The 27733-nt window shown below is 52.8% G+C and overlaps 1 protein-coding gene and 1 non-coding gene across 2 annotated transcripts; one reads left to right on the top strand and one right to left on the bottom strand.

Annotated features, from left to right (window-relative positions):
- Positions 1 to 725: 725 nt before the first annotated feature.
- POLDIP3 (DNA polymerase delta interacting protein 3) lies at positions 726 to 26950 on the bottom strand. The gene is made up of 9 exons (XM_045834945.1): positions 26839 to 26950; positions 16428 to 16818; positions 15618 to 15704; positions 14505 to 14597; positions 12603 to 12782; positions 11962 to 12039; positions 9538 to 9667; positions 3914 to 3980; positions 726 to 2946 (listed from the first exon to the last, which is right to left on the bottom strand). The coding sequence occupies exons 1-9, from the start codon at positions 26895 to 26897 to the stop codon at positions 2769 to 2771; spliced, it is 1263 nt and encodes a 420-aa protein (XP_045690901.1). The 5' UTR covers positions 26898 to 26950; the 3' UTR covers positions 726 to 2768.
- A 317-nt stretch (positions 26951 to 27267) lies between these two features.
- Positions 27268 to 27417, top strand: LOC123816292. Its single transcript, XR_006785257.1, has one exon. It is a non-coding gene; the product is annotated as a U12 minor spliceosomal RNA (small nuclear RNA).
- The last annotated feature ends 316 nt before the right edge of the window (positions 27418 to 27733 follow it).

Genomic DNA, 27733 nt, shown 5'->3' with positions numbered 1-27733 from the left:
CGAAATGTGGTGCATGTGCACCATGAAATATTACTCAGCCTTAACAAGCCAATTCCGACACATGCTACAACACAGACGAACCCTGAAGACATGTCGAGTGAAAGAAGGCATCAGGAAAATACGAATACGTGTGGCTGCACTTTCCGAGTAGTTAGAATCACAAAGACGGGAAGTAGGATGGTGACCGCCAGGGGCTGGCGGAGGGAAGAAGGGGCGCTAGCATTGAGTGGGTGCAGAGCTGCAGCTCTACGAGACGAAAGCACTACAGGGATGGATGGGGCTGAGGCTTGCACAACATTGTGCATGTATTTAATACCAATGAACTGGATACTAAAGAATGGTTAACTCAATACAATGTATATGTATTTTACTACAATAAAAAGATTAATTTTTCCCCAATGCACAGTTGCTCTAAGAGGTTAAATTTCTGAGTTTAACTTCTTTAAACCAAGACAAAAACCATCAGTCAGACCAGGCCCAGCGCTCTGCTGGAGCCAACCATGCCCAACACCCAGCGGGGCCCTGGGCCCTGGAGGCTGTGAGCCCCCGTGCCCAGCGCCCCCACAGTGACCCTCCCCTTTTCTCAGCTGCGCAGACTCGGGGGGCGGAGCCTGCTGTGAGGAACTGCAAGCTCAGAGCGGGTGAATGTAAAGCAAAGGCCATGCCTGTTTCTGGTTCCTACAGGGCCACTTAGTAAAATTTTTGAAGAAATGACAGCTCAGAGGTAGGAATAACAAACATTTATTCAGAAATGTATTAAGTAACAGAGTCTTCTCCATCCCTTAATGCCTTTCCCTCTTCCTTTGAACAGAAGAGACAAGATGGAGAAAGGTAGGGAGTAGCAAGTTGAGGACACAAGGACCGGCCCACCGCCTCCTCTTCCCTCCTTTCCATGGCGCCGTGCAGACCCGGGAGGCGGGCAGGCTTCATCCCACCACGTGCCGCGCGGCGGCCCCAAGGACCGGGTCCAGACGGCCAGGGCGGCAGCGGCTCGGCGAACTCTGGCCGCAGAGCAGCTGGCGTGGGACTGGAGGGGGAGGAGGGCAGAACCGGTGGGCAGGGTGCTTCTCATCCCCGTGCACAGCCAAGGCTGGGCAGTGGCCAGACCGGGCTCAGGACCCGAGAAGTCAGGTCCTACTGCCTTGGGTGCTCTCCCGGGCCAAGAAGTTTCAGGAAAGTGTCGGAGGAATGTCTTCCAGCTGCTGAGAATCAAATCCGCACCCATTCGAAGGGGAAGAAGGGAACAAAACCTGCACTCTTTAAGAACGGGGAGGGGGAGCACCACCAGGCACATCCCTTGGGCTGGCCTGGGCAACCTCGAGGCTGGAGGGTGGGCTCGAACCCTGGGTCCCTCCTGCCTGACAGATCCAACTCTGAGGAAACACGATCGTCCAGGCTCTTCTTCCCTGGGCTGGCCCAGACGGAGGTCCTTAGTGCCTCAGCCCCCTCTCCTTGCTAGGCTTGTGCCTTTCACGGACCTTGCTGCTGACTCGGCAGAGCTCCCGGAGTCCTGCTCCCCAGCTCCCTCTGGCTGTGTCAGCCCGGACTCCCTGTGCAGTCCCCAAAACCGGTGGGAGACTGACAGTGGCTCTGGAGCAGCGCCGTCAGAGCTGCCCCGGGCTCTACAGGTTTGCCCGGCTCCCGGGAACCACGCCGAGGGACCAACCCACTGCCCGCCTGGAAGGGCTGCTCTCCTCGCTCAACCCCTCCTCACCACCCACCACTCCCCTCCCCCTACTGCCAAGGCAGGAAGCTCTCTCTCTGGTCACCGACGGACAGGTCACTTATAATAATGGAGATCGTGCCCCTTGGTGGTTACAATCACATTTGCTCCCAGCACCCCTAACTACTGCCCTATGGACATCCGAGGCCAGAGAGAAAGCGCCAGGAGCAAGCCAACATCCCCCCTTTCAGTAACCCTCCAAACCCCACGTCACAGAACTAGGGGAAAGCAAAATCAGGACGTGATTAGCGCTTGGCTAGTGAAACTTGAGGAACCAGCAATGCAAACCCTCCCCGCAGGGATAACCAGAGACCACGAGAGCTGGTGGGGATGGGGGCCCTCCCTGACGTACCCCAGTGGGAAAGGGAAACGTGACCAGGGATTTACTCTGCAGGGCCTGAGGCAGCACGGACCCTCAGGCCAGGAGCTGGGGTGCCCTCTTCCCAGCAGAGCGGCAGCGCCCCCACCCGACCACCCGCACCAGCAGGGCCCTCCCCAGACCACGGTGTGCTGGAAGGCCAAGAGGCCCGTGAGCCGATGCCCAGCCGGCCACCCCACTGAGCAGGCAGGTGGGCGGCCCAGCCCTGGAGCTGCCCCGGCCCCGTTAGGACGGCAGAGGCTTCCGTTCTCCGTTTTGTTTGCGAAGTTGAAAAGCAGAAATGGGAGGCGGCCCCTTGCCCCTGGGGAAAGGGGTGTCCTTCAAACAGCCCTGCCCCGTACGCCACAGAGCCACAAGGAAGCCACACGGAGAATTCAGGACGTATTTCCAGGTAAGAAACCAGTTTGGGGCCGAGGTCAGGGGGAGAGACACTCTGGGCAGCACGAACCTACCTTGGCGAGAAGGCGGAGGGAGAGAAACACACTACGGGACACGTTACCGCACAGGGAGCACAGGGCAGAACACAGCACAGAAAGGCAGTCCCGTCCAGCGAGGAAGCTCCACCCCCTGCCGGGGCCCCGGCCCCGCGGCCCACCGGTCACCAGCGTCGCTTCGGGACGCAGAGTCGCTCTCCTCTGCCCCTGCTCCGGCCGCCTCGCTCCCTCCTCAGAGTTTGATCTTGAACTCTGTGGGCTGCGGGGCCGTGGAGGCCCCCGAGGACTTGAAGAGCGCCTTCAGGATGGTGTCCGGGTCCACTTCGGCGGGAGGGTGGGACGAGGCGGCCGAGTTCACCCTGCGGGGAAGCTCGCTCTCCTTTCTCACCGAGGGACCGTCGCTCAGCCGTCTGCGGGGGGCAGGGAGAGCCCAAACCCCTGTCAGTCTGCCCCGGGCAGGGGGGGACCCCACTTACTGAGCATCTGTCACAAGCTCTCTGTACCCCTTCACCTCGCTCCATCTGTGCGAGCCCACAGACCTCTCCGACTCGCCAGCGAGAAACCTGGGAGGCCGCCTGCTGGGGGCCGGGGGCCAGGGTAAAATCAGCGCGTGTCCCCAGGCAGGGCCGCGCTGTGCACCAGCGCACTGAACATTCTGAGGAGTCCTGAGGTAAGGGAGTCAATTTAACTCTGCAGAGCCCTGCAGTTCCCAAGCTCACTAAGCCACAGGAGACACACTTTTCAGAACACGACTCAGTTCTGGGACACAAGCTTAAGAAACTTGTCCAAACCACACAATTCAATACCCAGGGTTCCCACTTCGGTCTTTCCAAGCCACAGTCTCGTTCAGGCCCGCCCCACCCCGCCCCACCCCGCCCCACCCCCCTTGGCTCGTCCAACACCCTCCCTGGTCTCCGTCTCCTTACAAAGGGTGCCCGGCCTGTCCAGACACCCCACGCATCTCTGTCCCGGGCCGGGCGCGTGCGCCCGGGCGTCCGAAACAAAACGAGCGGCAGCCACCAGCACCGGCTCAGCCAGTCACAGGAGGTGGAGTTCTCCGTTCCCTTGGACAGTGCACCCAGTTTTGCAAAGAGGGACACATCTGGCTTGCCCTCCACTGTCTTCTCAGGGGTTTCTAGATTACGAGGCTGGGAACAGGTCTTAAAGGTAACCCCTGTGCGGCCAGCCCCTGCGGTGACAGGAGACAAGCCACTCTGCACGAATCTAAGCGCCCCGGCTGACTGCCCGCCCTCGGAGCACAGGAACTGGACGGCGTGGGGCTGTGACGCGGGCAGCCCGCCCCTCGGGGTAAAGAGGCGGCCCCGCAGAGCGGGCAGGGGAAAGCCCGCTCCCAGCACCGCTGCCTCTGGGACTCACAGCAGGATGGGCTGGTCCGAGGTGATGACGTTCCCGTTCATGTGAAGGTTGCACTTCATTGGCTGCCCTGGAAAACCAAAAGAAAAGGCTCTGCCATGAGACCACAAAAGGACGAAGCTGTCCCCGTCAGCACCGGAGTCAACACGCCCACCACGGGCAGCCCTGGCTCCACAACGGGGACGCGGCTGCCAGGTCCCAGCAGAACACCCCAGGGTGTGAGGTCCGTGACACCCTGGCAATGACAGCACCGAGAAGCAAAGTGGCAACAGACCTGTTTCACACGGAGGGGAGCAGAGTGAGAGAGGGGGCAGAAAGCGGACTCAGCGTAAAGGCGTCCAACCTCCTTTGTGTAGCAATCAGTAAGGGAAATGTTTATGTATGAAATTAAGTGAAAAGAGGATTCAAAAGTGTATGCCTAGACTTCCACTTTGGCCATGAAAGACTGACTAATCGTACTGAGTACTGCACTACCACTGTACATAAAATGTGATCAGGAGAATAACAAATAAGATAAATTTTTTTAAAAGATTTTATTTATTTATTTTTAGAGAGAGGGGGAGGGAGAGGGGAGAGGGTGCGAAACATCAGTGTGTGGTTGCTTCTCATGTGCCCCCTAGGGATTCATGAAAGAGAATCGAACCGGCGACCCTTTGGTTCGCAGGCCAGAGCTCAATCCACTGAGCCACACCAGCCAGGGCTTTTTTCGGAAAATTTTCAAACATTGAAAAAAAACCCAACAGGCTGGTATATCTCTCCACATCAGGTCCTTCTCCTTTCTTGGAGAGTGAATAAACCTTTACTCTCTGTGCTTTCTTCTCTTTGTGAACCCTTTCAAGCCCTCTTCACCACCCACCCTAACACTCCGGGGGCCCACAAAAGGGCACTCTCTATTTCTCCCTCTGCTCTGTCCTCCTGAGACTTGGACCGGGGGAGCAGCGGGCTGCGGAAGCTCAGCCAGTCCGACCCCCAAGGCCCGCCTGTCCCTGTGAGGCCCGGAGAGAGGACCCCAGCCCTCCCCGGTCTCCCCAGACTCTGCGGACAGCCTCCTCCTCCCCCGTCGTCACGGCCGCGATCGGACTGGGAGCTACTGGAAACAAGAGCAGGACTTTCCTCTCCCTACAGCCACAGGCAGAAAACAACACTGGACCCAACTGCAGCCTCCTGTCCCAACACCCCAACAGCCCGGGGGCCACACCAGAACACCCCCCACGCTTTTTAGGCCAAATTCTAATCCAGTAAAAGCTCAGAGCTCCAACCCCTCAATGCTGGTGTATCTCTCCACACCATGCCCCTCTCCTTTCTTGGAGAGTGAATAAAAACTTTACTCTCTTAAAACAAACAAACAAACAAACAAACAAACCTTCCCAAATGAAACAGCAGCACAAAAAGAGGGAATAGAACCATAAAGAAGTAACATTCCTATCTCTCACTGGAACTAAGTTAGGGTTAATCTGAAATAGATTCTGATATATTCTATCTATAGAAGATACACTTCGGATTCAAAAAACACAAAAAGGTTGAAAGTAAAGGAAGATATAGCACCCTAATAGCAGCCCTAAGGAAACCTGAAGTGCTACATTAATACAAAATAAAATACAGTTTAAAACCAAAAATGTTCCTAAGAGATAGAGAGGGACATTTTATAACTGATAAAAGGGTGAATCCATCAGGAAGAAAACAACTGGAACAATTATAAACAGACACACAACTAATAATGACCTCAAACACGCGAAGCAAAAGCTAGCAGAAGTGAGAGGAGGAGCAAACGTGCGCGAGTTGAGGTTCCAGCGCGCCGTGTTTAGTAATGGGCAGAACCACCGGGCAGGAGAGCAGCAAAGAAACAGAAGACTTGAACATTATAAACCAACTAGACCCAACAGACATCTACCCAACAGGAGCAAAATATATATTGTCCCAAATGCTCAGAAGAAAATCTGGGAAATTCACAAACACGTGGAAATAAAACAAAATAGTCCTAAATAACCAATGACTCGAAGAAAAACAATCACAAAAGAAATCTGAAAATACTTTGAAATGAATGAACATAAAGACACAGCGTATCAGGTTTATGGGACGTGGCTGACGCAGCGCGCGGAGGGAGGGAAACACATCGCCCTAAATGCATACTTTGAGAAGAGGCGTGAAGAGACAAACTGCATCACCGGAGGACATCCTGACAAACCGTTTATCCAGGAGACTCACGTGAAGACTATATGAAGAACTCCCGATATGCCAAGGCTGTGGATCCGGTCCTAGGTTAGTTCACATACAAGAATCATCCAATGAATGCAAATGTAAGTGGAACAGCAGATTAATGCCCCCCCCCACTGACTTCTCCTCTCTGAAATCAATCAATAAGTTCTTTTAAAAAAGAATATATAAAAAATTCCTATAACTCAAGAAAAAAAGACCACTAAAGAAGTGAGCAAAGAGCCCTGGCCAGTGTGGCTCAGTTTGCCGAATGTCATCCACAAACCAAAAGACCACAGGTTCTAGTCCCAGGCAGGGCACGTGCCCTGGTTGCAGGTGCAGCCCCCAGTTGGGGATGTGTAGGAGGCAACTGACTTATGTTTCTCTCTCACATCAATATTTTTCTCACTCCCTTTCTCCCTACCTTCCCCTCTCTCCGGAATCAATAACACAAAATAATAATAATAAAAACAAGAATGTTTTAAAAAGTGAGCAAAGATTCTGAATAGACATTTCTCTAAAGAAGACACACAAATGCCTTGGCTGGTGTGGCTCAGTGGACTGAGCACTAGCCTGCAAACCAAAAGGTCGCTGGTTCGATTCCCAGTCAGGGCACATGCCAAGGTTGCGGGCCAGGTCCCCAGTTTGGGGCATGCGAGAGACAACCAACTGATGTTTTCTCTCTTGCACATTGATGTTTCTCTCTTATTCCCTCCTTTCCTCTTTCTTTAAAAATAAATAAATAGCTACTTCTGACCAAGGTGGAAGCATAGGTAGATACTCTGTCTCCTTGCACAACCAAAGGAAGGACAATTAAAAAAAAAAAAAAAAAAGAAAAAAAAGCAGCCCTGGCTGGCGTAGCTCAGTGGATTGAGCTCGGGCTGCGAACCAAAGTGTCGCAGGTTCGATTCCCAGTCAGGGCACATGCCTGGGTTGCAGGCCATGACCCCCAGCAACCACACATTGATGTTTCTCCGCCCCCCCCACTCTCTACCTCTCTTCCCTCTCTAAAAATAAATAATAAATAAAATCTTAAAAAAAAAAAAAAAACAAAACCAACAACAACAACCAGAACTGCCGGAAAATCAAACTGCATGGAAGTCCAACAGCCAAGGAGTTACAGAAGAAACATTCATCCAGACTGGTAGGAGGGGCAGAGATGGGCAGCTGGGAGGGGGACCCGGAGGGTGAGGTGGCAGCTGGCAGACAACACATTCGTGTCCCACGGGGGTCCCACATTCATGTGTGGAACAGCTGGGGAGTGAGACAGGCCTTGCAACACAGGGTTTCAGCAGATGGGAAAAAAAAAGCCTTAAATCCACTGGCTGTAAGAACCTATGGGGGTCGCAGTGGTGAGAGAAACTCCGTCTCCCAGGAGAGTCCACTGGAGACCTCTGGGACCCCTCCCCCACACACAGTGCCACAACCCAGCCACCTGGGTTGCCCTGCCCCTTACAACCTAACAGGCCAGCCCAGGCAAAGAAATTTGGCCCAAATGAAAGGACAGATCAAAGCTCCAAAAATACAACTAAGGGATGAGGAGATCGCCAACCTCTCTCAGATGCAGAGTTCAAATCACTCTAATCAGGATGCTCACGGAAATGACTGAGTGTGTTCGCAAAAGAGAGGAAGAAGTGGAGGCTATGCAAAGTGAAATAAAGGAAAATGCACAGGGAACCAACAGTGACGGGAAGGAAACCGGGACTCAAATCAATGATTTGGAGCACAAGGAAGAAATAAACATTCAACCAGAACAGAGTGAAGAAAGAATTCAAAAAAATGAGGAGAGGCTTAGGGACCTCTGGGACAACTTGAAACATTCCAATGTCTAAATCATCGGGGGTACCAGAAGGAGGAGGAGGAGAAGAGCAAGACATTGAAAACTTACTTTGAACAAATAATGAAGGAGAACTTCCCTGGCCAGGCAAAGGAAATAGACTCCCAGGAAGTCCAGGAAGCTCAGACAGTCCCAAAGAAGTTGGACCCAAGGAGGACCACCCAAGACACATCATAATTACATTACCCAAGATGAAAGATAAGGAGAGAATCTTAAAAGCAGCAAGAGAGAAGGGGACAGTTACCTGCAAAGGCGTTCCCTGTAAGACTCTCAGCTGATTTCTCAAAAGAAACTTTGCAGGCAAGAAGAGGCTGGAAAGAAGTACTCAAAGTCCTGAAAGGCGAGGACCTACATCCAAGATGACTCTATCCAGCAAAGCTATCATTTAGAATGAAGAGCAGATAAAGTGCTTCCCAGGTAAGGTCAAGTTAAAGGAGTTCATCATCACCAAGCCTTTATTACATGAAATGTTAAAGGGACTTATCCAAGGAAAAGAAGAAAACCAAAACTATGAGCAGTAAAATGACAACAAACTCACAACGATCAACACCTGAACCTAAAAACAAAAACAACGAACTAAGCAAACAACTAGAACAGGCACAGAATCACAGACATGGAGATCACATGGAGTGTTACCAGCAGGGGAGGGGCAGGAGGAAGAATGGGGGGAGGTACAGGGAGTAAGAAGCATAAATGGTAGGTATGCAACAGACAGGTGGAGTTTAAGACTAGTATCAGAAATGGAGAAGCCAAAAAACTTACATGAATGACCCGTGGACATAAATGAACTAAGGGGGGGTAGGGTAGTGCTGGTGAGGGGAGTGCTGGGCAGAAGGGAATGAAAGGGAGGAAAAAAAAATGGGACAACTGTAATAGCATAATCAATAAAATATGTATTTTTAAAAACCCTTATTCTCTAAAAGAAAGGAAAAATGTAGTAGATACACAAATGGTCAAAAAGCACATGAAACAATGCTCAACAGCATTAGCCATCAGGGAGGTGCAAAGCCAAGCCCTCTGTGTCGTATCAGTTCCTGTCCCCCCATCGCTACCGCAGGGCCTTGCCCCACAGCAGGCACCCAGCAGACACCGAAAGAACCAGCGATGGACAGACGGAGCAGGGCACACAGGGCTCCCCTGTATGGGCTCCGGAGGCGAGTAACGGAGTCTGGACTCATTAAATTCACTCACCATGCACAGCGCGCCCAGGCGCCAACATCCAGCTGAGGCTCTAGGCCGTTAAGGAGCCCGTGCCCTCGCAGTGAGCAAGCCAGTACGTGGAAGGGGGAGGCTGTGGCACTTGGTGTGCTTGCCAAGGCTCAGTAAGAGAACCGTCCACAGAGAAACGGTGCTTCCCTGCCGGCCGGCTCCAGTGCCTGGGCCGACTGAGCATCCCGTGGGGCAGGCGGCGGCAGCTCAGCACCACCCGGAGACTGCGCCTCCCTGCCCGACCTTGGTGCGCAGGAGGCCCCAGCGGGGCAACTGCACCCGGACGCCCTCCCACCCACCTCAAAGGAGGGCCTGTTCGGAAGGCTGCCGCCTGACAGTCAGCAATGAGGAGTGGGAAGGTGAGGCAGCCGCCCGCTCCCAGACTTACCGTCCAGACACCGGTTGTTGTATTTCTTATACGCAGTGATGGCGTCATCCTTCTTTACGAAGACCACCTCCGCTACCCCGGGGTGGACGAGCCGAGCCCGCTTCAGGGCGCCGCAGACACAGAAAAGCTCCTGCAAAGAGCAAAGAAGTTAGGTTGGGGGAGAATGCCGGGCTGGCATCCTGCCCGCGTCCCCGCCGTACATTCCGGGGCTCTGAGTTGACTGGTGTCCACACCACACCAAACACACCCAGCGCCCAGGATTCCGGGGAGGCTTCCCTTTAGGTGGTCTTCCTGGGACACCCACAGGCCTCAGCACGGACCAGAAGAGGGGAGAAACTATGCTGGCGGCGAGAAATGGGCCTGAGCTGACACGTCGTGGCGTCCCTGTGACCTTCAGTAAGTCACCCCCGAGTCCTCCCACCCCAGTGCCCACTGCCTTCCTCCACGGGCTAACAGTCACGGCGCGTCTCTCGGAGGACTCCGTCATGAGACTGGGTGTGGAGGCTTATCAAAGGCAGTGGCCGGTACGATGCACAGCAATCTGCTGGAAATGAGTTTTGCAGTCCTACACAGAGGGATCGACTGTCCAGCTTGAGGACGTCCTGGGACAGAGGGCTTGCAGTGCCAGCCAGGAGACAGGGAAACCAGGCCTGCCGGGCACGCTCAGGCAGGCTGAGCCGGGTCTGACCTCCGGGGCCCTGCCTCTCCTCGGCCGTGCGGCCTGCGGCTCCGGCACGTTCTTCGCTTCTGCGACGACGTTCTCTCTCCTGGAGAGGACGGTCTAGCCTACCTTCCAGGCTGCTATAAAGCTGAACTGAGACCACTGTCAAGGGAGTGCTTTGTAAACACATTGTCCTCCTCTTTCCTCGAACCCCTCTTCACTTCACAGCCCAGGAGCCGGAGGCCAGAGAGGGAACCCGATGTGCAGACAGACCCCAGGGGCTGGCTAACGCCCGAGCCACTTCTTCACTGCAACCGCCCTTCGCAAGGCTGTTAGGAGGACAGAGGCTCAATTTGTCTTTGATAATAAAGGAGAGAATATCAAATATCAAAATCAACATATGGAACTGAACACTAGATATGATCCCAATGTTATTACTGCCTTTCTTTCAGCGGGACCTGTGTGGGCAGAAGAGAAGTGAGGGTGACTACCATTGGCAGTTTTCACTGAGTGATGAGAGGCAAGTGGTTTTTCCACTGTTCTGCACTTTCAAAGACCCTGCATACAAAGTGCCTGGTACACAGTACGTACTCAATAGATGGCAGCTATTATTACTTTTACAATCAGGAAAAAATTGCTTAGCTCTTTATCACCTATCAAGCATTACACAAAACTGGCTACCATTTCCAATCTCATGTGCCTGCTCACAGGAGAGCCTGCTGAGTTCTAAAAGCAACCACACAGCATCTGTGCGCTCCGTAAAACCATTAACAAACACAGGGGCCAGTATGGGCTGTTCCCGACCCTGGGGTTCGGCTGCAGGGAGAAGCTGAAGTCTTCAGTTGCACTCTTTTTGCCATCTGACAGTTCAGAGTTAAAAGGGTACCTGGATTTCTAAACTAACAGCTTCTTTGGGTGCCTGAATGAAAACGGGGTTGAAAAGAAGTCCTGGCTGGATCTAGGCCCCTGCTCACCAGGCACCTGAACTGGGTTCTGCTCGTGACTGCCAAGGGTGGGACAGGATGGGCAGGAGGGCAAGCCAGAGGGGTCAACCACCAGGTAACACCAGCCCATCTCACTTCTTTCCTCTGGAATCATCATGTGAAATCCCTGGAGGCGGCGAAAGTTCTGAAGACTCAGGAGAATAGGAGCCACTGGCTGCTGTACCACAGGACCAAAGGAGCCCGCCCAGGACACACCCCAGCATGAGCCCCGGCCCCGGGGCAGAAGTGGCGTGAAGCACTAACACAGCCCCGTACGACTGCGACCCTCCGAGAGGCCTGCCTCCAAGGCTGGCCCCTGGCTGGCCCCTGGGGACTGGGGCTCTGGGAGGGCTCCCACCGCCCTGACCGACCAGAGCGGCCCACGGGGCCTGACTGGGGTCCGTGTGGAACGCCTGCTTTCCCCCTGGGAGTCTGGGGTTTTGGCAGAGGGCGCCTGCCCGACCAGTCCCCGACGGAAACCCCGGGCGCAGAGTCTCCCAGGAGCTTCTCTGACACACACACATCACCACGACCCACTGCTGGGGGAACGAAGTGCACCCCGTGTGACCCCGCTGGGACAGGACTCCAGAGGTTTGTGCCTAGTGTCCCCGGCCTGGCCCGTGAGCCCTTTCCCTTCGCTGAGGTTGCTTTGCATCCTACACTAAATCTTAGTCCCGCTACGACTCTGCGCTGACGAGTCCTGTCAGAATCAGGGAACCTGGGGGAGGTCTTGGGGATGCCTGACACAGAAGTCAAATTCTGGCAGGGCAAAATACTCACGACAATGTCCTCCTCGGTGACTCTAGGGTGCAGGTTGTTCACAGTCATCTTGGTGCCTTCCAAAGGGCTGAGGACAGGCTGCCGCAGACAAGCGTGTTACCGGAAGGCAGAGCAAAGCTGTGCGCTCCAACCGCAGACCTCAGCCTGGCCCGTGACCCGGAGGGCCCACCGCCCACTGGAGGCCCCGGCACCCAGCACGTCCCCACACCCCAGTGCAAAGGGACAGAGCCTCTCGGTTCTCAAATGTTCTGGGCCACCTTTCAGGCCTCTGAGCCTCTCGGCCTGGAATGCCACCCCACTTCAAGGCCCACCCAGCCCAGACAGGATCCTCTCCCTAACGCCTTCCCGGATGTGCCCAGTGGAGCTAGCTGCTCTGTCCTCAGTGTTCCCAGTAGCTCTCCTCTGGGCACAACTGCTGTGTCACAAGACACAGTGCTCTGTCCAAGCCTCCGTTTTCCCCACTGGCCGGCAAGCTGTGTGCGTGCAGGGGCCGCTGAGCCTGTTTTGCTCATTTGTAAGGGGGCGGCAGTGCCCACCTCGGAGAGGCGCTGCGAGCACAGCAGGGTAAACAGAGCGCACTGCCCACCCAGCACGGGCCACCCGCTGCTGTGGGCCCCTCCTCTCCTTCACCTGCACCTCACCTCAGCGGGCGGCAGCTCTTTGGGGGGGTCCTCCTTGTTCACTAGTGTCCGGGACATGCTGGTCAAGGCTCTTGTTCGCACCGAAGAAGGGGGAGCAGGCGCTGTGTAGGCATCGTTCTGAACCACTTTGGTAAGGGGGGGGGCCTTGGATATGGAAAGCTTGGAACTGCTCAGCCCGGCCTAAACGAAGAGGCAGACAGCAGCCTGAGAGGCTGGCAACCTCCCCGTTTCCCAATTCTGCCAGTGGCCTACAGCCAGAGGGCTGCCGGTGACATCGCACGGGGAGGGGCGGGAGGGGGAAACACAGCCTGCACACATGCCCACAGAGCCCCTTTCCAGTGCAGAAGCCCTCGGCAAAGAGCTTCCATGCAGCCCTCCCCAGGATCCACGGGCTCACTCATACCGGTTAGCCTTTATAAAAGCCCAACAATTTGGGGCTGGTGAGAAGGCCAAAGCTTGGGGTCAAGTGTGTTCCCACATGTGCTTCTATCACAATGGACTGATCATCAGCTCCAGGCATGAGTCCCAGCTTCCTGGTCCTTGTCTGGCCATACAGAGGCACCGCACACTGGCCGGGCCCTAGCAGCCTCCACACGGTCAAAGACACACTGGCGAAGTCTGCACACGGAGACCGGCAGACACAGTTCCCTCCCTCCCCCGAAAGCCCTAATCGGGGGTGTGTTCCCTCGGGAACAGAAAGCAGTCAAGTCCCTGGTATTAATGTGTCCGAGGGAGAAGGGGCATGGGCAGCAGTGGCAGGTGGTCTTGCTGGCTGAGGGTGGCGTCCAGCAGGCACGGACTCGGGGAGGGAAGAGGGGCGCAGCGGCTAAGAAGACTACGGCACAGGGTCGGTCCGCCAGCTTCTCCGGCTGCAGGGGAACCGTGCTCCCCAGCTGGGCCCCACTGTCCTCAAGCCGCTTTCTCGGTTTCGAGAGCCAGTGCAGCACGGTGCTCACACTCAGCCCAGGAGCAAAACTGTTCATGCCCGAATTCCTAGACTCACCCCTTACAAGCTGGGTGACAATGAGCAGGTTTATTCAACCTGGTTGTGCCTGACTCCTCATCAGTAACACAGGGGCAATAATGGCACCTATCTCACAGCAGGGGAGGGTGGGGGAGTCTTAAGTGAGTTAAGAGAAACACAGCATTTTAGGGATCTCAGTTAGAGTTAGTTACTGAGCCAGGTCCCTCCACTGCAGGCCCAGCAGTCTAATTACTGGAAAGCCAGCCCCTCTGTAAGACACGGGCATATTCACCTTCACACACCCCTTACACAGGTTCACTGATACCCAGGAAATGGGTCCACACATTCAGTGCAGTGACCAAAACTGAGTCTCTGGGCCCGACACCAAAACAAAGGAACCTGGTTTGGACGCCCCCTGGCCTCCCTGCCTGTCATTTGGCTACAACCACTGAGCTGAGCTGCACAGACCTCCCTCGTGTCCCCGATGGTGCACTCTCCTCCCCTGCACGGTGTCTGACCAGCACCCTAGTCTATCAAGCTTTCCTTGCGGGCAGGCTGCACCGGGCAGAACCCACCGGGAAGGCTCAGGTATTCTGCTACCACACTAACCGAGGGAATCCAGATTTAAGAATGGGGTCAGAGCTGCTGACCATGGAGGAAAGGGAACACACAGCATGTTCTGCCAGAAATAAAAGACCCCCTGTGGGGTCACTAACATTCTCCCAAAGGGTCTCAAACCTCACTAGTCATGGGATCTTAAATCACTAGACCCCTGGTCTCAGGATTTATAAAATGAGGGGTTGAACTAGTTCATGCTGAAAATCTTAAGGCCCAAATGAAGAAATATTACCGAGCTGAAAAGCCTGCTTCCCACCACATCTACCATCCACCCGATCAGACACACACAGCGAGTACGTGAAAAACGTAAAGTGCCCTACCATGTGGTGGAGAAAGCTGCCCGAGACGGCAAATTTCATCTTACTCGGAATGGGAGCTGCAAGGTCATCGTCTTCATCCAGGTCATATACATTCTGAAAATAAAGAAACGCAAGCTACTGGGGCACACGGGCTGTCAACCAAGGTTTGGAGCAAGGACAGCAGGGAGAGCCCGCTGGAGTGACTGAGGCGGAGGGGCAGGTGCAGGCTGCCTCAGGAGGCTGGGCTCAGGCCCTGACGGGCGGCTCCCCACCCACGAGGGCCTGATGGAAGGGCTGCAGCTCCCAGGTACATCGGAGCATCTTTCTAACATGTGGACAATGGCTGGGACGAGTCCCCAAGATGTCTATTTATATCCTTTGGCTTGGGAAGCCCACCCCAGGCAATTGGATCTACAGAAATAAGCCCAAACCCTAGAAAGGGCACTATCCACAAAGATGTTCAGAGAACTTGTAACAGTGAAAAATACAGTAAAATGGTACAAATCAACTGAACGTCAACTCAGTGGATTATGCAGTTATACAAATGCTGTTCACAGTAAGTGTGAATCACAGACAAATGCTTGAGTGTTAAAGTGAAAAAAGAATGACACAAAATGGAATTAAGAATATAATCACAACTATAATTGACAACTACATGTCAATTAACTAATAACAGCATTTAAAGACCAAGAAGGAGCCAGGGCAGAATTTCAACAACAGTTGGCTTTGGAGAGCAGGAGCACAAGAACCTTCTCCTAAATTTTTTTCTATTTTGTAATTTTTTGTATTAAGCACATATTAATGAAAAATATACCATATTTTTTGGACCATAAGATGCACCTAGGTTTTGGAGGAAAATAGGGAAAAAAACCTTCGAAGCAAAAAAATGTGGTAAAATAGAAGAATAAACAACATAAATAATATTTCCCCAATGTAAATGTAAAGGTACATTTGGACTATAAGACGCGCCCCCCCCCCTTCCCCAAACTTGGGAGGCGCATCTTACAGTCCGAAAAATGCAGTATATGTTTTCAGTTTGCCTCTCTGCCCCTCTTCAGTTATGAAACTCCTTTTTTAAAAGATTACGCATGCCTGCGCACACGTCTGCACACAGGACACACACTCACATCCTACCTGTTTGGACTGGTGGTGATTGACGACATTAATCCTCATTCCAGCAGAATGGGCATGGGGTGGGGTCACGGCCTTCTGCTGTGGAACCTAGAAACACCCACTGGTCATAATTCATCCCTCAGGATCCATGTGCATGATCACTGAACTTGAAATACAAGGGACACTCGGTTTGGGTCTTTGGTAAAAGGCCCTGCAGAGTGCCTCATACCCAAGTAGGGGAGTGACAGGAAGATCTGTCGTCTCAGAGACCACGTGATTATGCATGCGTAGGGCTCAATGAACCTGGCTCAATAAGCCTTCCTGGCTACTACTCCTGTTACCAATGCTGCTGTGAAGATTAAACGGTGTTGATATTGTCTCCATTCCCTTTGGGGTGGTGGCTGAGCAGGCGGCCAGGGCAAAGGATGAGGAGGCAGGTCCTCCCAACGACTAGCTGTGTAACTCTGGCCATAGTAATTCACATCTCTGAGGCCGAGGCTCTTTAATAAAACTGGGATAATAACCCTGGGGGCAGTGAGGAATACATAAGGTCATCTGTGTTAAGGGCCTGCTACCTAGCACATGCTCAACAAATGTTTTGTTCTTTCCTTTCTCTTCCCTCCCCAACAACCTCACTTGAGAATGTCACTTCGTTGCTCTGGACGCCCCCTCTTTTATATAAAACTGGGTTAGTACCTGGCCTTCCTCATATGGTTACTATACAAAGACTTGGGGGCGCTGTCACTTCGCCCAAATACTCCCGACCCCCGCTCCCTGCCAGAACCTAGTTATCACTGGCTTCCAGGAACTCATGACAGGAGCCACACACACCTGGATGGTTTTCGTGAGCTTCAGAGCCGGGGTCACTGTCCCGACGGGGGGGCTCATGAAGGCAGCAGGGGCACTCCGCTTCAAGCTGAGCTTCTCCCGGGCATCAGCCACCTGGTGGGGCTTCGGGGGCACCGTGCCCTGCTGCTTGCGGGAGTTCAGCATCTCTCTGGCGTCCTGCACTTTCCCTTTGATCCGGAAACGGGCGTCTTTCTGCAAGAGCTTTTCCCGGGCATCTTTGACGCCCAGCTTGAGCCGGGCATCCGAAAGGCCGATCTTCTGCCGAGCGTCAAACCTCTGCTGGAAGGCGGCCGTGCGCGCTGGCTGGCCGAGAAAGCTCTGCTGGACCCCGACGTGAGACCGGACGCCTCCAGCTCCTGGCCTGACACTGAGCCTACAAGCAAAAAGGGCAATATGAAGGGGTCTGGATGTCGACAGCAATGATACTGAGAACAGAGGAGGCTGGAGAAACCAGAAAGCTGCTCCCTGTCTGAGGAAACAAGTACTGGGTTGGCCAAAAGGTTCGTGTGGTTTTCTTCTATAAAATAAAATATACATTTTTCATTTTCACCAATAAATTAATTTAGATATTTTGAGTAGGTCAGTTATTTCCACGTAGAATAACACTGATTGTTCTCAATTAACATCATGATTTGATCACCATCAACTCCAGCTGAACAACCCGATTGTGGTGCATCACCCAGCAAGAAATCTCCAGCACGAAACTCCTCAAACCACTCTTCACACATCTGATCAGTCACAGCGCCTTCTCCACATGCTGCACAAATCTTTTTAGGCATTTCAGTTGAATTATCTTTCTTTTTTAAAAAGATTTCATTTGTATTTTTTCCTCAGACAGGTGGTTTTATTTTTTAAGTATATTTTATTGATTATGCTATTACAGTTGTCCCATTTTTTTCCTCCCCCTTCATTCTCCACTGCCCTGCACCTCCCCTCCCACCAGCATTACCCCCCACCCTTAGTTCATGTCCATGGGTCATTCATAAAGTTCTTTGGCTTCTCCATTTCCCATACTATTTTTTTTTTACTGTTTTATTTATTTATTTTAGACAGAGGGAAAGGGAAGAAGAAAGGGAAAGAAACATCAATGTGTGGTTGCTCCTCAGGGGACCTTACTAGGGACCTGGCCTGCAACCCAGGCATGTGACCTGACTGAGAATCGAACCAGCAACCCTATGGTTCACAAGCTGGTGTTCAATCCACAGAGCCACACCAGCCAGGGCTTCCTATACTATTATTAACCTTCCCCTGTCTATTTTGTACCTACCATTTATGCTTCTTATTCCCTGTACCTCCCCCCATTCTTCCTCCTGCCCCTCCCCTGCTGGTAACACTCCATGTGATCTCCATGTCTATGATTCTGTGCCTGTTCTAGTTGTTTGCTTAGTTCGTTGTTTTTGTTTTTAGGTTCAGGTGTTGATCGTTGTGAGTTTGTTGTCATTTTACTGCTCATAGTTTTGGTTTTCTTCTTTTCCTTGGATAAGTCCCTTTAACATTTTATGTAATAAAGGCTTGGTGATGATGAACTCCTTTAACTTGACCTTACCTGGGAAGCACTTTATCTGCTCTTCATTCTAAATGATAGCTTTGCTGGATAGAGTCATCTTGGATGTAGGTCCTCGCCTTTCAGGACTTTGAGTACTTCTTTCCAGCCTCTTCTTGCCTGCAAAGTTTCTTTTGAGAAATCAGCTGAGAGTCTTACGGGAACGCCTTTGCAGGTAACTGTCCCCTTCTCTCTTGCTGCTTTTAAGATTCTCTCCTTATCTTTCATCTTGGGTAATGTAATTATGATGTGTCTTGGGTGGTCCTCCTTGGGTCCAACTTCTTTGGGACTGTCTGAGCTTCCTGGACTTCCTGGGAGTCTATTTCCTTTGCCTGGCCAGGGAAGTTCTCCTTCATTATTTGTTCAAATAAGTTTTCAATGTCTTGCTCTTCTCCTCCTCCTCCTTCTGGTACCCCGATGATTTAGACATTGGAATGTTTCAAGTTGTCCCAGAGGTCCCTAAGCCTCTCCTCATTTTTTTGAATTCTTTCTTCACTCTGTTCTGGTCGAATGTTTATTTCTTCCTTGTGCTCCAAATCATTGATTTGAGTCCCGGTTTCCTTCCCGTCACTGTTGGTTCCCTGTGCATTTTCCTTTATTTCACTTTGCATAGCCTCCACTTCTTCCTCTCTTTCTGCGAACACACTCAGTCATTTCCGTGAGCATCCTGATTAGAGTGATTTGAACTCTGCATCTGACAGGTTGGCGATCTCCTCATCCCTTAGTTGTATTTTTGGAGCTTTGATCTGTCCTTTCATTTGGGCCAAATTTCTTTGCCTGGGCTGGCCTGTTAGGTTGTAAGGGGCAGGGCAACCCAGGTGGCTGGGTTGTGGCACTGTGTGTGGGGGAGGGGTCCCAGAGGAAACAGTGCTGCCTGCTGGGCTCTGGACCAGCTTTCAGTCACTCCCCCCGCTTCCCACAAGCAAACTGGGCCCTGCTGGTGCCGACGCCAGGTGCGTGAGCTTGTGTACGTTCTAGGACCCTGTGGGTCTCTCCAGTGGACTCTCTTGGGAGACTGGGAGTTTCTCTCACCACCGCGACCCCCATAGGTTCTTACAGCCAGTGGACTTGAGGCTTTCTTTCCCGTCTGCTGGAACCCTGTGTTGCAAGGCCTGTCTCACTCCCCAGCTGTTCCACACACGAATGTGGGACCCCCGTGGGACACGAATGTGTTGTCTGCCAGCTGCCACCTCACCCTCCGGGTCCCCCTCCCAGCTGCCCATCTCTGCCCCTCCTACCAGTCTGGATGAATGTTTCTTCTGTAACTCCTTGGCTGTTGGACTTCCATGCAGTTTGATTTCCAGACCGTTCTTCTTTTTTAAGATTTTATTTATTTATTTATTTTTAGAGAAGGGAATAGAGAGATAAAGAGTGGGAGAGAAATATCAATGTGTGATTGCCTCTCGAGCACCCCCAACTGGGGACCTGGACTGAAACCCAGGCATGTGCCCTGACTTGGAATGGAACCGGGGACCCTTTGGTTGGCAGGCCAGAGTTCAATCTCCTGAGCCACACCAGCCAGGGCTGTGTCTTGTTTTTAAATTTATTGTTGTCCTTCTTTTGGATGTGTGAGGAGGCAAAGTGTATCTACCTATGCCTCCATCTTGGCCAGAAGTCTTTCTTGAAATAGTAAGGTATAGTATGTCAAAAATGTTACTTTCTTCTATCCTCAAAATTAAAATGGTTACATAAAAATTCACTAATTTTGGTAAGCTTTTTATTTTAAATGCACACGGACATTACAGCTGTCACAACACAATACAATCTAACAAAATTGTTTCTTTTGTTAAAGACAACTGAGAGCTACTAGAGGCATCTTACCGGCGGGGGGGGGGGGGGGGACAAACAAACTCTTTGGCCAACCCAATAATTAATAGAGGCTTCCTTCCCAGTTTTATGGCTTCTAACTTTGCACTGGAAACAAAATTATGAAGGAGGGACTGGCAATTTCTATCACTTGGTAAAAGTATTTTGCGCCTGCCCTGACTGGTTTGGCTCAGTGGGTTGGGCACTGTCCCATGGACCGAAAGGTCACTGGTTCCTTTCCCAGCGGGGGCACATGCCTAGGTTGCTGGCCAGTCCCCAGCTGGGGGTGTGCAAGAGGCGACCGATCAATGTTTCTCTCCCTCTCTTTCTCCCTTCCCCTCTCTGTAAAAAAAATAAATATTTTTTAAAAGCGTTTTGCCTCCTAGACCAGGTATTTTGAGGCACCACCAGGGACAAAGCACATTCTAGGCCGACTGTGGAAAATGCCCACTGCAGCCCAGCTTGAGGCTTCCGGCTCCTGCAGCACCGGCAGCAGGAGGCACTGAGCATCCCCACCCCAGCTCCACCTCCAGCATTCTTGCACTTCTCCCCTATCACCTCCACGGCCAGAGGCTCTCTCCTAGGAGAGAGGCAAGTTCTGGACAGGTTTCCATTAAGGCACTTACCATGCTGCATCACAACGATCTATTTACAAGCCTGCATCTCCTGCAGCACTCAGAGCTCCTCAGGGGCACACCCTGTAGCTTCTCTCCAGTGTCAAGCAGGCACCAGGAGAATGATAAAGGCTCAAAGAGCTTTCTGATCCAGAGCTCCTGCTAAGTGCTAAAGCCCTAGGGGCTCCTATAAATCATTATTCTTCCAAGCTTGTACTGTTAGTTGCTACCACTTCTACCTCCTCTGTGTTAAGAACCACATCATAGGGCTAGTGGCATGGCTGGGACTAGATGGACCACAGAGCCCACAGTCTTTCCATTAGAACAGGCTCTATGCTTCCCTCTTTCCTACTCCAAGCCCCAGGGGTGGTGAGAGAGGAGAAGTGCTTGCAGCCCCTGAAAGGGCTTCTCCTGGAGAAGACGGCCTCTGCAAAGGCAGCCTCCACCCGGCCCCCACCGCCCAGCGTAACGCCCTGCTGGGATCCTGGCCACCAATCACTTCTCCAGCGCCTAACCACGCAGCCAGGGCATACAGGGTGGCCCTGGCCCTGACCCTAAAAGGGGACCCACCAGGATTTTGCCGGCCGCAAGTAGAGTAAGAGCCTAACTTCTGCAGGAGCTTGAGGAAAGGGTGTTATGAATGGGGCCAGGCTGCAGGAACATCAACAGCGGAAGACTTAACTGATGAGCATGTCCACCAGGGGGATCAGACACATCCGAATCCAAAACTGAGCCTGTCCTGAAGACTTCCTGTCTTCGTCTGTCTTCTCCAAATCCCACTTCCTCCCGTCACCAGGGCACGCTCATTACCAAGGCTTCCTGACACTTGCAACTAAATGAGCTTAGATGCTTTTATTGATGTGGGAGTTGGAAAATTTTAGTTTTAGGTAATAGTTAATAAGCATTAGTAGTGAATGCATGTAAAAAGCTACTGTTTCAGGAACTGAAGGTACGACCTACCTTGACTCCAGGAGACCATAAGCACTTCAACCTTTGTGTCCCAGAAGAGACCATAAGCAATCAAGATGGTATCCGAGCCATTGTGTTCCAGAGAGAAACATCCCACCGCCAAAGAAAATCACCCAGGACACAGACAGAAAATCCCCAGTTAACAGACGAAAGGATGGCAGAGAAACTGCCAGACTGCAGCTTTTATCTGATTAACCTCTTTCCTGAATTCCGAATCCCTTCCCTACACTTTTCCCCCTTATAAAAGGATGGCTTGAAAGGAAATGTAACCTGCCATCTTCTGAGATCACGAGCCATCTGAATAAAGCACCCATAAAGATTCAATCTCTGTCTCTGCTTATTGGTTCTGGTACTAATGGGCAGCATGAATGCTGACTTTTCTGGTTTCATTATCATGTGATACTCCATGTGATTTTATAATACGTGAAATACAACAAATGTAGGCACCATGGCATCAATTATGTGTTCAAAAAGTAAAGCTAGCCCTGGCTGGTGTGGCTCAGTGGGCTGGGCCTTGTCCCGCAGACCAAAGGGTCACTGGTTCAGTCCCCAGTCAGGGCACATGCCCAGGCTGTGGGCCAGGTCCCCAGTTGGGGGCATGTGAGGGGCAACGAATCAATGTTTCTCTCTCACATTGCTGTTTCTTTCCCTCTTTCTCCCTCCCTCTTCCTAAATATAAAGAAAGAAAATCTTTAGGGCAGGAAAAAAAGATAGGACCACAACTTGAAGGGTGAGTACTGTCCGCAGGTTAAGGGAAATCTCAGGACTCCAGTCATGCCCAGGGGAAAAGCCCACTCGCAAGTGGCCAGAGGGTAATAAGTAAGCGCACACTTAGAGGATGTCCACGCACTTGGGACCCACACCCCGTACTGCTTGTCGGGCAAGAAAGACCACCAGACAGTACCAGCCGTGTGCAGCAGTGTTTCATCCACTGGAACAGTGCAAAAGGTACACTTGGGAAAGGGAGGTGATGGGTCATGGTGAGTAAGCTAACTTCCCTCAGTTCCATGCATGTAGTTCCCTGGCCACCCCAACTCTTTTCCAGTTCTTTTCGACTGCTCGCAAGAACAGCTTTAGCGGGGTGCAGTGCTCAGGCTTTCCACAACCACTGCTCCGGTTCCTGCATTAAGAGACGGCTATTCGTCCCAGCAGGTTTGGTTATAAGGCAAGCATTAGTCATCAAGAATTTCTCAAATAAACATTCCTGCTAGAAGCAGGTCTCTAAAACAGAGTCAATTATGTTATCCCGCTGCCCTAGGAACTGTTGCGGGTTCCCTAACCCTAACAAAGCTCAACCCCTCAGCGCAGCCCCTGGTGTGGCCCCAACTTCTGCCTGCAGACTATCCAATGATCCCCAAACACTCTGCACTTCTGGCCGCAGTCAATGTTTGGGAGGAGGGGAGAGGGACGTTTTGAGCAAGTCTCTTGACTGCCCCATCCTGTTGTACCCCAAACAGGGCGACACTGTGTGCTGCTTCCACTCGCCAGTACCCCGCGGTCCCGGGCAGGGTGCTGTGGGTGACAGCGCCAACGCCCCCTGAAGCCTGAACACGAGGAATGACTGGACAGGGTCTGAGCAGGGTGAGGAGCGCCTCGACGTCTCAGCTCTGCCTGTGGAGGGCGGAGCGGCAGCTGGCTCTGGACGTACGTCTGGTCCGAAGGCTGCAGGCCGACCACTGTGGTCTAGGTTATTATAAAGTGGATTTTAATCCCGGGGTCCCTGGGTGAGAGTACGTGTGTGTCGAGGTCATCTTTATACGGGAAAACACAGTCTGGCTCCACGACTGGCGGTCAATTCTGAATTAGTACTTTAGACACATTCAGAAAAACAACACATTATCCCCCTACCTTCTAAGAGATCTCGTCTTGTGGAGATGTTTCATTTTAAATCTTAATTCTTCCCCCCAGTTATGTAATAACTACGTTACCCCTTCTTTGCTTTAGTTATACATCTCCTTTATCTTATTTCAACAGGGAAAAAAGCAGTGAGGACCCAGACCAGGGCCCTGGCCTGGACTGAAAAGCTCTCCAACCCCCCCCACACCCCCACCCGCAGACAGGGCACGCGCCCAGGACTGATAACTCCAGCACACTCACGGCCCGACTTTCCCACCGAGGCTGCCTGCCACCTTCATCCAACCACACGGATGCCGTACACAGAGAGCTGCCCTCTGAGGATCAAACTAATCAAACCAGAGAGTTCTTAACTAACCCAATCAGTGATGCCCGGACATCCGAAGGAAGAAACTGGTGGGAGGGACAGGCCTGGACAGCAGCTGGTGGACAGCAGCTGGTGCCCAGCGCTGTCCCGAGGAGACTCATCTGTGCGTCTGGGGCGACTGCGGTCACTATGGGTGTGCTGTGCGTGGGAAAGCAATGCCTCACTGTGGCGCGGATGCAGCGGTACTCAATTAACTGGGGCCCACATAATGGTGACCCGTTTCCTGACCTACAAGGCGTAATGAACACTGGAACAGAACGTCTGCTCTCAAGTGCAAGCGCATTCCGTGCCTGTGCGGAAGAAGGTTCTTTACGCCTGCACAGGCTCAGTCTCTTAGTGCTTTCACTTTTCTGAGATAAACACAGGTTCTTCCTAAGTTATTAAGATCAAAGTTCCTCAGACATCCAAGCAATGTTCAACCCAAGTTCCCAGGGAGGAATATTCTAAAAAACACGAAGAACAGACTCCATTTACTGTAGGAAATGACACTGGTTCACACTTCGTACATTTCTTGACAGGGACCTCCAGATCTAGTTTTTCTCCTCATTGGCTGTGAAGCAAACTAGAAACGGAGCTTCCGGCAGGTTTAACTCAATCAGAGCGTGCAGTCCAGCTTCTTCCACACCTGCCTCTCACCTGCATTCGCTCCCAACCTGATCTGCACATAATAGCAAAGCAATATCCTCACACTGAAAACTGCCTGTCACTTCCTTACTCAAACACTTTCAATTAAAAAAAAATAAAAGCTAACATCTATCGAGCACTTCGTGCTCACTTTTTAAGTACTTCAGATGTTTTAATTCACTTAGTCTTCACAACAGCCTAACGAAACAAGTGCTGCCTGCATTTCATACATAAGGAAATGGTTAAGCAACTTGGAAAAGGTGATATGGAAGGTGGGAGCAGCAGGGAACTGAACCAGGGCGCCTGACTCTAGGGCCCCAGGGCTTACCCAGCATGTTCTCAGGAGGGGTCTGGCTTCTACTTATTTTTTTATCCTCACCTGAGGACATTAAAAAAAAAAAAGATTTTGTTTATTTTTAGAGAGAGGGAAGGGAGGGAGAAAGTGAGGGAAAGAAACATGGACGTGCAAAAGAAACATTGGTCGGTTGCCTCTCACACACCCCAACCAGAGACCTGCCCGCAACCCAGACATGTGCCCTGACCAGGAATCAAACTGGGACCCTCTGGCTTGCAGGACGAGGCCCAATCCACTGAGCTACACCAGCCAGGGCTTCACTGCTTTGAGAGAGAGAAAGGGAGAAACACTGACTGGTTGCCTCCCATGTGCAGCCAGACCAGGGGTCAAACACACAACCTCCCGGTTGCGGGGTGACGCTCCAGCCCGCTGAGCCACACCGGCCAGGGAGGGCTTCTACCGCTCTAAGGAGAAGGAAATGATAATTACCTCCACCTGCTGAACACTTACTGCCTGATACAAACTTTAAAGTATACATTCTCTTTTAAATGATTCTTTATTTACTGATTTTGAGAGAGAGAGAGAGAGAGAGAGAAGGGGGAGAGAGACATCGATTTGTTGCTTCACTTATTGACACATTCATTGGTTGTTTCTTGTATGTGTCCCGACTGGGGATCGAACCCGAAACCTTGGTCCATCGGGATAAAATATACATTCTGATGTTCTTATATTTGATCCTCTCAATGACCTACTAGCAACCATCATCCCGAGTGAGGAAACTGCCCAGCCCAGAAGTCATCCAGCCCCAGAGGCACCGAACCCCACAACCCGGCCTGCCAGGCTGCAGGCACAGTCCCTGCTCTTCGCCGGGGCGCACACAGCCGGCTTTCCCGCAGCCCCACCCACTGCCCCACCCGAGCCTCTGCCCACGCCCACACCAAAACCGTACAGGCCCAGCGGATGGAGACCACCCGCAGTCAGGGCCTGCGGGGAGCCCGTCCTGCGATGCCCGCTCACTCAGCAACTGTTGAGCAAACCTCCGAAGCCGGGACAGTTTAGAAGTGGCCGGAGGACGCAGCACCGATTCCTCGCCCGTTACGAGAGGAAAGACCTAGGAGAGAACTGGTCTCGAGGAATGGCCGAGGGAATGAGGACTGAGAAGCTGTCGTGAGCCAGACGCCAGGTGAAGCGCTGGCAGTAAACGGGGGGGGGGTACACTTCAGACAGCAAGGGCCGCAAGCACGGGGCGGTATTAACAAGCATCTGCTGAGTGAATGACTGACTGAGAAAACAATGTGTAACATCTTTACAGCCGGCCGTACACATTTAAACTAATGTGGCGTGCGCTGGAAAACCGCCGGCAGCTCACGCCCGCTCACTCGCACAGGTGAGCCGCGGCTTGCACGGGCTGGAGGCGGCCGACAACACCGGAGGGGCCCGAGGGAGTCCGAAGCTCCTCGCCCAGCCGAGTTTTCTCCGAGAGCCGAGCTACAACCCCCAGGACGCGGCCAAAGGGGGCGGAAGGGGCGGGCAGGAGCGCGCACAGGGGGCGAAGCCGGGGTGGAGGGAGGCTCGACTCGGCGGAGAGCCCTCCATACAACACGCAGATGACGCGTTACAGAGTGGCCGCCCTGAAGCCTCGGTGATTTTATGAACCACTGTCATCCCAATAAATTCAATTAAAAGAAACAAAAGGGGCAGAAACGGCCACCCTCCAGCCCAGCCCGTTTTCCTGCCCACGCCCGAAGCCGCCTCCGCCCCGCGCCCCGGCGCGCCCCGCTCCCCGCGGCCGCCAGCCTCGGGCTCCGCGTCTGCAAACTGGGGGCCCCGCTCGTAACGGGCCGACGGGGCTGCGAACGAGCCCACGCCGCCGTGGGGACAGGAGCGCGGGGGCGAGTGCTAACGGCAGCGGCTCCGAGCGGGGAACCGGGCGCGGGGTGTGCCCACGAAAGGTCCCGGCGGAGGCAGAGCGAGTGGCTTCCCCGCTGAAGTTCAGGGGTCCTGGCTCGGCGCCGCGCTCAGGGCACGGAGAAGCGCAGCCCAAGCGCCCGTCTTCTCCGGACAGGGGGCTGAGCCGGGCAGACCCAGGGGACCCCAGGGCACCCCGGTCCCGCCGCCGCTGCCGACGGCGCCCGCAGCCAGTAGGCAGCCGGATGTCCAGGCCTGCGGCGGTGGCGGCGGCCGGGCCAATGAGCGGCGCGGCTACGGCAGGGGGCGGGAGCAGGCGGCCCTCCGCGTCGCGCCGGAGCCCCTCTCTCCTCAGCCCCGAGCCCCGCTAGGCCGCGTACCCTAAACCCCGAAGGGAAGAAAAAGCCGCTTACCGTCCCTTTGCCGCAGCCCCGCGCTTCCGGATAAGCTCGTCCAAAGAGATGTCCGCCATCTTGCACCACAGAGCAGCTTAGATTCCCTCACGCCCAGGTCCCGCCCCTTCAGCCACTACGGTGCGACTGTTTCCGGCGTTCGGTCGACGAACTCTCGCGACAGCTCAAATGAGGCAAGAACCGGAAGGGGCGGAACGTTCTCCAGGAGCCTTAGCGACACAATCTGCTTATCTGCATACGGAGGTTCTGTGATTATCGTTCTGTATTCTCCCCTGGACAAATAATATGGAAAGCGACATAAAATATTAACTAGCATTAAGGCCAACTTCAAAGGAACGGGAGTCTCAGTTCAACGATCAAGTTTGGTACTCACCGTAGGACTAATAGGATTAAGATTCATTATGTGGAAAGTGACAAAAAGTTGCGTTTATGCCTTAAACTTATGAGTAAGGAAAATAACGATTCGGGGTGACGCCCGAATCCTCACTGCTAATGTGAGACGAATTTTTGAGCGGGTAAAGGTTGCCCCTAAGGTGACCCGCCTACTTTGCGGGATGCCTGGGAGTCGCGATCTGCCCGTCCCTTTATGCTTAAAAAGCAGATGGACTTGTAAGAAGGGGAATGAAATTGGGCTGCGTCTCTTCTTCGAGAGTCAAAAACGTTACTTTGTAGGTGAAGGTGCGAGTGAGGGTGGCTTTCGGCCGCACACTGTTGGCAAATGACCCGTACTACTGATCTGTGAAGTTGGATACGTAGTCACAGGTCTTTGCGAAGATGAGATAGACTGGTTCGGAGAAGTGTTTTATACGTAGAATTGCCTTAACCTGACTCCAGCGCCGAACTTGACGCGCTCGTCGAATCGATAAATGCAAACGACGTCTTTAGAAAAGCGCCG

The sequence above is a fragment of the Phyllostomus hastatus genome, unplaced genomic scaffold (assembly GCF_019186645.2).
Source record: "Phyllostomus hastatus isolate PE091 unplaced genomic scaffold, TTU_PhHast_1.1 phas_contig_198, whole genome shotgun sequence".
NCBI lineage: Eukaryota > Metazoa > Chordata > Mammalia > Chiroptera > Phyllostomidae > Phyllostomus > Phyllostomus hastatus.
Note: the sequence above shows the minus strand (reverse complement) of the source record. Positions and strands in the feature narration are given on the sequence as shown.